General features: G+C 46.1%; 1 protein-coding gene across 3 annotated transcripts in view; it reads right to left on the bottom strand.

The window, feature by feature from the left end:
- The window catches only part of SORL1 (sortilin related receptor 1), a 170,483-nt gene that overhangs the window by 70,686 nt on the left and 87,315 nt on the right, over nt 1-12,482 (bottom strand). For all 3 annotated transcript variants that reach the window (XM_057316611.1, XM_026505541.4, XM_044386576.3), the window contains 4 exons: nt 8,023-8,201; nt 6,270-6,456; nt 2,349-2,477; nt 1,762-1,847 (listed from right to left, as the gene is read on the bottom strand). In XM_057316611.1, the coding sequence (XP_057172594.1) occupies nt 1,762-1,847; nt 2,349-2,477; nt 6,270-6,456; nt 8,023-8,201 (581 nt within the window). The remainder of the gene's footprint in view (nt 1-1,761; nt 1,848-2,348; nt 2,478-6,269; nt 6,457-8,022; nt 8,202-12,482) is intronic.

Here is a 12,482-nt window from a genome sequence, read left to right as displayed (position 1 = left end):
ACAGCAGAGCCTGGTCCAGAAAGACCTGCCCTAGGATTAGGTACAGAGGAACATTCTGCATTTCCGTGTTCAAAACTGAACGTAGGAGAGGAACAGAATTCTTGGCCAATCCCAGCCATGCCCAAGCACCACCTGGACATCTGTGTTATTACAGTAATCATAAAGGAAGAAAGATTACTTCATTTTTAAAAATCCTTCCAGATGCCTGGATGACCTCCTCTTTGCAAAGATACTTCAGTTTCCATCAGCTCTAGGAAATCGTCCTTTCCTTTCGTGGGATACCCTTGCCTTCTGTGCCACTTTTTTTTTTTTTTTTTTTTAACATTTAGGAGGTGGCCTACACAACAAATGTGATTTTTCCACTTTGTTCCCTGTTCTATTTTTCTCCTCAGAAAAGAAAATAGCTCTTCTACCAGTTTAGATGGCTTTAAACAGTTTTGTCCCTCACTGAATTATCTCCAGAAATGTTTATTACAAAAGCATGTACTCCAGCCCTTAAGAGCAATCACTCAAACCCTACTCACCCAAACCCTCATCAATAACAGCTCTTGTGAGGAGCATATTTGAATATTATCTGCTCATTTGTGGGAATCTGCTGAAGCCGCGTTCTTTTGAAGTCTCCACAGTGAGGGATGTTAATTACTCTGGTAATGATGGAAGATTAAATTAAAGGGCTAATGAGCTTAGCATGAAAAACACCGGGGCATGCTGGCAAGCAGCAAGCGCACAAGGGGGGCGCTCTGCCCCGCCGGCGGAGGACCACGCACTTCTCGAGACCCAGCGGGCGCTGAGGGCTGTTCCATCAGATATCACCGCCACCATGGAAGTGTGCTCCAGACATTCACCTTCACGGAGAGGTAAGAGCAGGAGGAAGGGCTCATGGGGAATAAGGAAGCTCTACTTGAAGAAGTACTAGAAACAGAGCAGGAAAGGAAAGATGCTAAGAGATTAACTATTTGCGAGGGTATCATCTTTTCGAGACTAGATGCAAATGCTATACACCACCTGTGCCATCCCCACTCACTCAACTTAGAGCATGTTTGGACCACACTCTCACTTTACAGCGTCTGCACTCACTCCAAAGAAGTTTTTCCTAATGAGCATGCATCATGATCCCCTAAAATGATGGGAATGACACTCATTTGCCACGTGGGCGATATCCGAGGAAGAGCATGGGGAAGAGTCTGGCTTTGAGCTCTGTCACTTACCAGGTGTGTGACCTTAACATGCTGAACATGCTTCTTTATTTATTTTTTATAAATGGAGCTTATGACAGGATCTGCTCCACTGGGTAGTGATAAGGATTAAAATGACAACACATGGAAAAGCACATTAAAATGTGTGAAATTCCATTAAAGTATTCATTATACTTGCTACTATACAAATTAAGATAGACCACTTAGCTACTTGCCCAAAAGCCACAGGTCTCTTTACATTCAACTCTGACAAACAGATCAAGGAACACACCAAAGCCCCCCCCCCCCCAAATGCCTAGGATACAAGAGGTTCAGAATAAACTCGGTCCAATGAACAAAAGGAGTTTCCCTCAAAAAATACTTTCCATTCCTATAAAAGCATAAGGCTATAAATAAATTTGGTTTGGATACCAAGCTTAGGGAAAAGGGGAGCTCTGCGATCTTTGTAATTTCCATGTCCTTCCTCCACTAAAGTTAGAAGAGTCAGAAGCCTAGACCTGTGTGAGATCGTGAGGGCGCTATAGTGAATATCTCAAGAACTCAAAGGCAAGAAACCACCTCTTACCTGCCAAGGGACACGGGACCAGTTCTCCTTCCAGTCGTGTTTCAACGTCTCCTCCGCTACAAGTGTCCCCAGAAATCTTCCGATAGCTGTCACCCCCCCACCCCAAGAGCAAGAGGTCAGACACAACCAGGAACAGTCATTAAGTCTCCATAACTGGAAATATATTTTCTATCCATGGACAATACCATCCATCTATTCATTTCCCTATAGGACCAGGAGGACATATCAGCGTTCTGAATTGGTCCTGCTTAGAGTTACATGGGGCAGCCCACACAGTTGTGAAGCTGTCCTGGGCAAGAGTTTACATATATCTCTCCAACAAACTCCAGGGAAGATGTGTCCTGGCTTAAGTTTATGACTTAACACACAGCTAGAGCTGCAGAGAAGCTCACAGATTTGCATTTTTCTCACTGAGGGTAGAAGAGTTTGTAAACATCCAATTTCTAAATATTGCCCAAGCTCCCTGAGACCTACTAGCTTAGAATCCACGCACTTGGAGTATGAAACAAACCCAGGTGGTCCTCTCTGCTTTCACACCCAGTTCAGACCCCTCGTGTCCCAGCCATGGCAACCATTGGGAGACGTACCCTCTTGTTCTCCTGTAAGTAGAGCCCACAGGACAAGGCACGGGAGGAGAGGAGGACTTCCCAGAAAACTCAGGATCCGGAACACAAACCTCTAAGGCCAAATCTTCACTCATCTTGAAGCCAAAGTCACTAAAAAGGCAATTGGGATTCATTAGGGCCACTGGTTTACATACTTGGGGCATGTCAGTACCAACCCTTGTGACTTCTCCCATAGTGCCTACTGCTTTACTGTAAGTTACTTAATACGTCCCTTTAAAGAATGTTCACCATTTTATATGAACACATTTTTTTTTTTAAGATTTACTTATTTATTTATTTGACAGAGAGAAATAGCCAGCAAGAGAGGGAACACAAGCAAGGGGAGTGGGAGAGGAAGAAGCAGGCTCCCAGCAGAAAAGCCTGATGCGGGGCTCGATCCCAGAACACCGGGATCACGCCCTGAGTCGAAGGCAGACGCTTTAACAACTGAGCCACCCAGGCGCCCCATATACGAACACATTTTTAAAAGAAACTTTACATCTGAACCATGATTGGAAAATCACAATCATATGCCAAAATTAAGACAAAAACAATATAAATCATTATACCAAAATACAAAATAGCATTAAATTTTTTAGCTGGACACAGTTCGCTACATAAAGACTCTAGGTCTGCCTGGTCTTTGTTAAGAGGGATTAGGAAATGGGGGCGCCTGGGTGGCGCAGTCGGTTAGGCATCCGACTCTTCGTTTTGGCTCAGGTCATGATCTTAGGGTCCTGGGATCGAGCCCCACATCAGGCTCTGTGCTCAGCACAGAGTCTGCTTGAGATTCTCTCTCTCTCTCTGTCCTTCCCACCCATGCTCACTCTCTCTAAAATAAATAAAATCTTAAAAAAAAAAAAAAGAGGGATTAGGAAATGTTAAAAAGTTACTAGCACCCAGTGATCCTTTCCCCTTGATGTGATTAAAAGAATTAAAAAGGAAATTTAAAAGAATAGTCTTTTTTTTTTTTAAATTAAAGATTCAATGTTATTTAAGATCATGTCCATGTACTACCTAAATCCATCCTGTACTTCGGGATACAGCGCTTTGGTCCCTGAGACCTTTCACTAATCGGGGGCCACACATCTCTGCCAACACATCCATCTGCGAGGGCAGAGCCCCGGAGTAGGCAGCAGGGAAGCCAGGTCGAGTCCCAACTCCGCCCTTCACTGCATGACTCGTCCGGGCTGCATTCAACAACCCTAAGCTGAGACCCTAGCTCATTCCCGAAGCCCTGCCCAAAACTTAAATTCTGTGCTCTACTCAAAAGGCTTCATTTACTCTATTCAGTCCACTGAATACTTATTTAACACCTTCTCCACGAGACGTATTAAGAGGAACAGGGTTAAGTGGTTTGTGTTGTTTATCATGTCATAATCCACATTTAGCAATTTGTAGGAATTTTTCAGAAGGGAGAGTTTTAGTACTGTATCAAACAGGTCTCATTCATTAAATTAGGTAATTTTCACCAAACGGCTGCTTAAAATCTTTTGGGGGGGCGAGGTAGAGCCTTAGCTAATTACTTATTTGCCTCCAACGGCAAAGCAGCCGTTCTTAGGGAGGTTTCTTCACTCTGTACAGGTCATGGCCTAACGGCTGTGCATACACAAGGGAGGGTCAAGCCTGGCTTCTGAAAGACTACCTCCAAAAGCAGGAAATATATGGGCCAGTGGCTGGGCTTCCCAGAGAGGTCAGAAAGGCCTGTCAGAAGCAACCAGACTTTCCAATGTAGTTGCCCCTCAGGAGCTGAACTAATGCACAAAGACGACAGGCTCCCTCCTTCTCAATTCCCCTCCTGCTGTCGACCTTCAGACCATCTCCTTCCTCATGCCACACTCCAAGGCCACCAAACATTTCCAAGAGCCACCCAGTCCAGCCAGCTCCTTTCTAGCAGCTGCACCAACAGGCCTTGGGTCATCACCTTCATGATCTCCTATGGCCTAAAGCCCAACTCCGTGAGGGGCAAAGGCAGGTGGTCTTCCTGGTCTATAAGAAAGACTCAGCACCTCATGGCTTTCCGTGAGTCTGCTGGGGCGAGCGTGGAGACCAGTGGGAGCCAAGCCAGTTTACCAGGAAGGGACGCCAGCCTCTGGTTTTTGTTTGTTGTTGTTTTGGTAGAAGAGGGGCAGATTTTAGAGAAAAAACATAGTAGTGGTCATTAAGAAAAAAACCCAAAGAGTTGTTAGATTTTCTTGCATGCTTTTTTACTTCGTTTTGTTTTGAAGTAGTTAACGGGGATATGAGAGGGAAGAAAGAGAGCACTATAACTTTTTCCAGAGGCCTCTACAGTCAGGGGGACCTCAGGCCAGCAAAAACTCTCGGATTAGAATTGCAATTTGGGGATCTTGAAGGGAGAGCAGAAGGCAGCAAAGGGGCACCGGACTGACACCTCTGGAACATCAAACAGCTCTGTGGTTTTGCAATGCAAGGGTCTACGCTGTTATCTTGGAACCACAGAGCTTTCAAAGGCAACGTGGGTCTTGTACTGTCTAAAACCCTGCTGTTCAAAGGATGGGTTTACAGATAAGCAGGACCAGGATCAGCGGGAGCCTGGCAGAGCTACAGACCCCCAGAACTAGAGTCAGAGCTGGCATTTTCACCAGATCCCAGGTGATGCCCATGGACACGCAGGTTTCAGAAGCACTGGTCTAGGGCAGGAGCGGGCCACACCTGGTTACCTGTTCTTGTAAAGAAAGCTCTATGGGGCCACAGCCATGCCCCCATTGGCCACCTACGGCTGCTTCCGTGCTACCACGAGCAGTTGCAGGGCTGCCAACAGAGACCGTAGGGCCTGCAAAGCGTAAAGCATTTACTCCGTGGCCCTGGTCCAACCTCTGGACTAGAACATATCAGAGGCTTCTGGCTTTCGTCAAGATAAGTGTGGCTTCCCAAAGCAAACTTTAGATTTTTTGTGCCTCTGCAACTACTGAGAAATGAGGTATGCGCTTAGTTTGATACCCGTGCTCGACTGATGGCCTCGCCTCGCCTGGGGTGATTTCGTGCTGGATTACAGACTCAAAGGACTGCCTCGGGGCTCCGAGACCCTATGTGCTTTCAGGCTAGAATCCTCTTCTAAAGCTAAGCTCCGTTGTGATCATGGACTCTCCTCAAAAGCCTTCAAAGACCCCCTCCCGCTTACAGAATAAGGCCGGTACGCTTTTTGTCTCCACCCTCCCGGAACGGCCTCAGCTCCACTCGCTGACCTCACTTTACACCTCCAAGGCATCCAAGCCAAACTGCCGAGGACTTCCCCGCCTCCGCCCCTCCCCATGGCGGCCACCTCTGAGTGCTCCTGTCCACGGATCCAGGTCCTTCCTTAAGGTCCATCTCAAACAGTGCAGCCCCCGAAACTTCCTGATTTGCCGGCAGCACATCAGCCTCCTCCTTCCTGCCGATAACCACAATAAAAGCACCCATTCCTTCTCCAAGGTGCGTGCAGCTTTCCCTCTCTGGCCACGTTATTTGTGCATCTGTGGCTTCTTCTGCTTCCCCCTTTCCCAGCCGTGCCTTGGGTACTTTGCTTCAGGACGGAGGAATATACAAATATGTATGTACTGACCTCCCCTATTTCTGTAGAATAGGGCTCTTAAGAAAAAGGAGTGACCTACAATGGAATCTTGAAGCTGCCCTTGTAGAAATAAATGCCAGGATAATCGCCTCCTAAATCAACTACTGCAGGTTCCCTAAGGTGTGACCTCTCCCTCATTTCATAGCTGTAAGAACAAAAAGGAATAAACTAGGTAGAAAGTGCCTAGCACATAAAAAAATGCTTAATACATACTGACTGCCTATGATTTCCCTTCTTTTCCTCAGGAGAAGGGACTGTGTCCTAGTCTTATGTGCCACATTGCTGGCTGAGGAAGACACAACCCAGCCCCCGGGCATCGAAGAAGAACCAACCATTCATAGTCCTCTCGGGTGCAGGAGCAGTTGGACACGACCACTGGCCTGTCAAAGTCTTCTCCATTAAAGCACGTGGCGTGGGGAGTCCTCCGTTTGAAAACGGTCTTGTGTCCTAGCAAACACTCGTTGCCCCGCTCATCAGATGGTGACCACAGCTTGTAGTCGTTCTCTGTGCAGGGAACCCCTGGGGAAAAGGAAATGCAGCAGGAAGCATTTGAGGGAGACCCTAGAGGGCAGGCTTTCCCGTTCTCCCCAGCCCCCCAGCCCCCCCGCCCGAGCACCCGCGTCAGGCAGTCCTGCTCGGCTCAGCAGGCACACGGACAGCTGGAGCTACCCCAAGCCTCTGATCAGCTTGCTCTGATGCCGGGAGGCACCCGTGCCAATGGACATGGTACCTCCCGAAACAGATGCTCGTCTGAGAAAGCTGGGAAGAAGCAAGCCAACTCTAGCACCATCGAAACTTCTGAAATATTTTAACAGACTCTGCAGTTCGCTCCAGAAGTAGGTATCAGAGGGGCTTTTTCTCCCAGGGAGTTAGGGTGAGGCTGGATCCTGGATAGACAGATAGTGTCCTTCAGGAGTATGGTTTCCTGCCTGCTTCCTAGGGAGGGGAGGGGAGGAGGCAGGGTGGGCACGCCTGGAAGCAATGGCTTGAGAGCAATAGACAATTCACTGTCACTACTTGGAAGGTACCGAATCTTCATGGAAGGAGGCTGAGAAATGGTAAACAGCCTGGATGATCGCTCCTCTACCACATTCACTTGGAATTTAAGTAGAATGGTTTCTACAGGAATTCCAAAGTGTACCTATGTGTACACTGGTACTGTACGTCTGCTTTACAGATGTTTCTTCAATCGGATTACATGCTGCCTGAAACTGATGAACAGCTATCAACTCATTGCCATTTCGATCAGCAAGTACTTATTAAACCCTGACTGTAAGGCTCTCAGGCTGTTCGGTGGGTGCAAAATACACTTGCATGGGACAGGTTCTTATTTCCAAAGACCTTATAATCTGGTTGATGGGGAATGATACAAACAGGGTGACAGACACAAATACAGAACTCAGGGCGTGAGGAGTACGCTTATGCTCTGGACACAGAGAAGAGGGGAGAGGTCTTCTGGTGGGAATATTAGCCGCCAAGTACACTGGATCCTGAAACAGGGAAAGGATTTCAACCAGGAGAAACTGCATGGGTAGCAGAGGGGACATTTCGGTCAGGGGGAAGGATGTGAGTCCAGGCAGGAGGAGGAAAGAGCAGGGCTGCAGGGGGGGTGGGGGAGGAAGGAAGATGCGGAGTCACACCTCTCCCTGTTTACTTGCATATCCTGTGCCTACCCTGGTGGACGCAGAGGAGATCCTAGACAGCTGGGAGGACCATGCATCATCGGGTACACAGCCATTCACACAGGACTCACTCACTCAATCTGTCAAACCGGAACCACCGATTGAGAAGAATGGTTTTCATTTACTCACACACTGAACACACGTATACCTAAGCCTACTGCGTGCCGGTGACTGCGCAGGGACTGAGGACACACACGAACACAAGGTCCTCCCAAGAACAGCCTGAGTAACTGTCTCTGCACATCCCAGTCACTCACTGCACACGTGCGCACCTCCTTCCAGGGCTACCGACTCTGCGCGTGCGCACCTTCTTCCACGGCTACAGACTGCGCGGTACAGAGGACCTCAGCTGATCTGGCCTGTAAATGTTTCCACGGAAAGGGCGAAGGAGGCAGCGGCTTACCCAAGGCATCCGTGGCATTGACCTGGAGGATCAGCCAGTTGTGGACATTCTCCTTGTTGGAGCCAAAGATGGTGAAGATGGTGCTCTTCTCGCCAGGTTCCGTGAGGAGCCCGTACACAAACACTGGCTTCTCGGAGAAGATGAACGTTTTCCAGGTCTCCCCTTCGTTGGTGCTGTATCTGTCCAAAGACGAGGAAGAGGATCCTTGTGGTTAAAGTCTCTAGGGCAAAGGCTTGGTTTCCAGATAACATTCACTAGGGAGGGGAGCCAGGACTCCTTGGAGAAATGGCTGAAGCAGGGAACATTCAAGGTTGTGCTGGAAAGCAAGGAACTGCTCAGGGACTAATGCGATCGGTGCAAAAGGCCACAGCAGCCAGCTCGATAGAGCTCTAGCTGGTCAGTTTGGGAAAATTTGAACATAAAAAGAAAAATGGTGGTAACAGATTGTACACTAAATAAAAATAGGGCAAGGGTCTCTGAATGATCCTAAAAGGGACAGAGAAGGGAAGTAGGGACATGTTTTTCTTATATTACAATGCTACCTGATATATGTTGAAAACGATGACAGCATGAGAAAAATCACCATCCCATCACCCACGCTCTGATAACGAACCAGGCAACATGATCACTGGATGCTAAAACCACTGGGTTAAAGAATGCTGGGGACCAGGGTGTTCACATGGTCGAAAACTACCACCCCACAGATGAATCATTCACTACAAATGGGGAAATGCAATCCTACAGTGGACCAGTCACAGCCGTCACCAGACTTAGCACCACGAACAATGGGACAATCTGACATTACAGGCCTCCTGGGTAAAGCACTATGAATACCACATCATCTCTGTGCTATTCTGTACAACCAGACAAATCCAGCATGGGCGACGTTCTACATGGCAACTGGTCTGGATTCTTCTAAAGCAAAAGTGAGGCCATGAAAAACTTAACAAACCAACAAAAGAAGGCAGAAGGCTTGTTACAAAGAGACTAAGGAGGTGTTAACGACCACATGCAATGTGTAAATCTTGTCTGAATCCTGCACTGGGTTGGGGGAGGCAACTGTCAGCATATAAATATAAGGTATAAGGGACACTGAGTACCTATGAATTTTTTTAGGTGTGATAATGGCATTCTGATTGCATAGGAAAATACCCTTATTTATTGGAGATACATGTTTTCGGTATTTAGCTATGAAGGGGCATGATGGCTGCAACTTTCTTTCCAATGACTCAGCAAAGAAGGACACGCAGATGGAAAGACAGGCAGACAGGAGGAACAAATGACAGAAGTGAAGCAAACTGGCAGAATGCTAACAGCTGCTGGTTCAGAGTGAACTTATGTGACTGTTCTTTATACAATTCTTCCACCTTTCCCTGTGGTCTGACAGATTTTTAAGTTGGAGGAAAAAATATGTGCAGAGAAAACTCTCCAAGGAGGTCTACCTCAGAGCAAGAAAGCAAGCTCTTGAAAAAATCAGCACTGAAATAATTGTGCTGATGTTAAATTATCTTTTGCATTGAAGGGGAAGAGGGGGAGAAGGGGAAAATCTGCCTAACACTTGCTTCATCACCCAGTACACTGGCGACATCCTCAGCCTGAGAAAACACTCAGTGAAAGCTTCCTTTAGTACCACGGAGCTCTAGGGTCTGTCTGAAGTCCTAATGACACACAAAACTTCTTTCTTTCACCTTTCCCATATTTTTGAGATTTTAGTTTGATTCCCTCAGCCACCTCATCCTTGACATAAATCTTTCACAACATCATGCAATCCAAACGCTTCCTCCCTAATTGAGATTACTAAAGTGGATAATTCTGCAAGAGGCTGTGGGTTCAAAAAGCGGGGGGGGGGGGTCTACAAGGCAATATAAATAATGAATGTCAGGGAGGACTAAATGACTCCTCCACAGATCTCCCAAACAGGACAAATTCTCCTCTGGTTGAAACACTTTTGGTTGAAGCTAATTTTGAAACAGATCTGGGGTTAAGTGAACTAGTTCACTTGCCTTATACCAGTGTGATGAGCTAAGGGCTGGGTACCACTTTTAAAGCAAAATGAACCAGCAGCGTTGGTCCATCATCCAGACAGGATGGGAGCTATCCATCTGCTCTGTGATAATGCTGGAAGTCCATCTATTTGCACATTTCTTAGTTAATTCTATTTAAGAGCTCCTCGAACCCCAGATAACCTTAGGAAATGAAGCATCCAATTTGAGAGGTTCCCAGAGGACTCTGTGAGGATGCTTGAATGAGACCAAGAAGCAGGTGCATGGCCAAGCACAGGCATGTATTCGAGAATAAACTGTGCATTTAGAAAATGATGCTTTTTCAGATTTTCGGGGAAGGGGCAAGGCACATTACCACTGCAACAGTTTGGGGGATCATCTACTCTGGACCAAGTTCTGATCCCTAGAGAAGGACCTGTTTTGATGACGTGAAAATGACAAGAACCTTGGCTAGAAAACAAACCCAAGTCATCTCTGTGCTCCTACAATCATGAAAGACCATACAGAGCCCCAACCTTTAGGAATGGAGGATTCAAAACAACCAGATAAAAATACAGATATAAACCCCGTGGTCAAAAACTCTCAAGGGGATGAGAAGGTCATTTAATAGAATAAATGTATCATAACATAAATACAACCACAGATGCACTACGTAAGGGAAGTGTTGACAGATACTGAACTGAAGACCCTACTGTGTGGCTGGCATCCAGAAAGGTCCTTGATGAACTCAGATTTTTAGGTAGCATGTTCATGATGAGAAAAGAGTCTTATAACCAAAGGCAAAAAAGTCAAGAGCAGCAGTAATCTGCTAGTTAATTCTAGCTGTAATTCTTACAGCAAGTGATCTGTAGGAACAGTGGCCAAAAAACTTAAATTCAAAGTGAGTCAAGTTATAAAAAGAAGTGGTAGATTAATGGGTCAGTGGGATGGTGGGTTGGATGCCTGGTAAATTCTACAAAGAACTGGCAAAAAAATTCTATGAAGAACTAGAAAGGATCATCCTTCTGATGGTCAACGTTATAAATAGTAACAATAGGGGGGAAAAAAGAGCAGAACCACTCAATTTCTATTTTGGTTGTAGCTTTATCAAGAAGAATGATCTTTGAACTGGACAAGGCAGGAAAAAAAAAACAGGGACATTAAAAGAAAATAAGCACAAAAGAGACCACATTCTAGGGAATGGGAAGCTTAAAAATATGATTGCAGACTTCCTTCTAATAATCTCTGAAAGAATCATGGAGAACAGACCCAGATCTCTCGAAGCCCAGAGGAGGAAGAATTAGCTTTATTTCCCTGAAGAAGAAAAAATGGTTTCAAGAAGGGTAACAGCTGATCTGATGGATCTTAGAACAGAAGGCAGTCAGTCAGGGCTGGGACTCACATGGTTTCACACACAAGTCACACCAAACAAATCCTGTTTTCCATTTCTCGTGGAATCCTTGATTGGAAGAAGAGGGTGATAATACAAAACATTCTTTTTTCATAAGGATCTTTGTGGACCACACAGCTAGATAAAACTCACTGCTGGTGAAACAAATCCCAAGTGTGCTGATTGCTGACATATGGTGTGACTTGAACCCAAAATGAGACCTCTGGTTCCCGCACAGCTCAACGCCTTAGCCCAGGATATGAATAACAACATGGAAGGTCAATCTATCAGATCTGCAAACCAGACAAGGCTAATTGTACCAATAATGCAATTAATGCCAAAACAGTGTTCAAAACACTTTTATTACATCAAAAGGAAAAGGAAAAATGAGAATAAAGTTCCACATGTTGTTTCAAAAACCTACCGGCTCAGATACAGGATGGAGAAAATCTGGTCTTTAATAAAATTCATAAGAAAAAAAGGATCTCTATGTAGTTAAACTGAACTTTTGTAGTTAAACTGAACTTAAGCTACTGATATAAGTCACAGCAGAGATAGAATCTCAAAAATATGCTGAGTACAAGAAGCCAAATACAAACACAGGAAATTCTGGAATAGGCAGAGCTAACCTACAGTGCTAAAAAAGTCATCAGACCATCAGTTGCCTCTAACTGGGGTGGGGCAGGCATGGTGGTATTGGCAGGAAAGGGGTATGTATTTTCTGGGGTGATGGTAATTCTCTGCATCTTGACACGCACCCTCCAGAACTGATGAAGTGGTGTATTTACAATCTGAGCATCTCATGGGGTGTAAATGGATACCTCAATTTTTAAAAAATAATTTGGTAGAAGCTAAAACATCAGGGAGGCTGTCAGAAGTATAAAACCAGTCTTGGGTGTTTCACTAGCAGGAACTGAGAAGAGCCGAGCCATGTCGATGTTAATCCCTGTACGCTGGGGTCAGCTGCTGGGGTCAGGCCTGGGCCCCACATGTTAAAGCACTGACATGGCGGGATGGGCCTAAAGGACACCCAGATGGTGGAGAGTCGGGATCCCACGGCTTCGGAGGCAAGGAAGTGGAGCCATTTG

The sequence above is a fragment of the Ursus arctos genome, unplaced genomic scaffold (genome assembly GCF_023065955.2).
Source record: "Ursus arctos isolate Adak ecotype North America unplaced genomic scaffold, UrsArc2.0 scaffold_22, whole genome shotgun sequence".
Taxonomy (NCBI): domain Eukaryota; kingdom Metazoa; phylum Chordata; class Mammalia; order Carnivora; family Ursidae; genus Ursus; species Ursus arctos.
The sequence above is the reverse complement of the archived record's forward strand: the minus strand, read 5'-3'. Positions and strand labels throughout refer to the sequence as shown.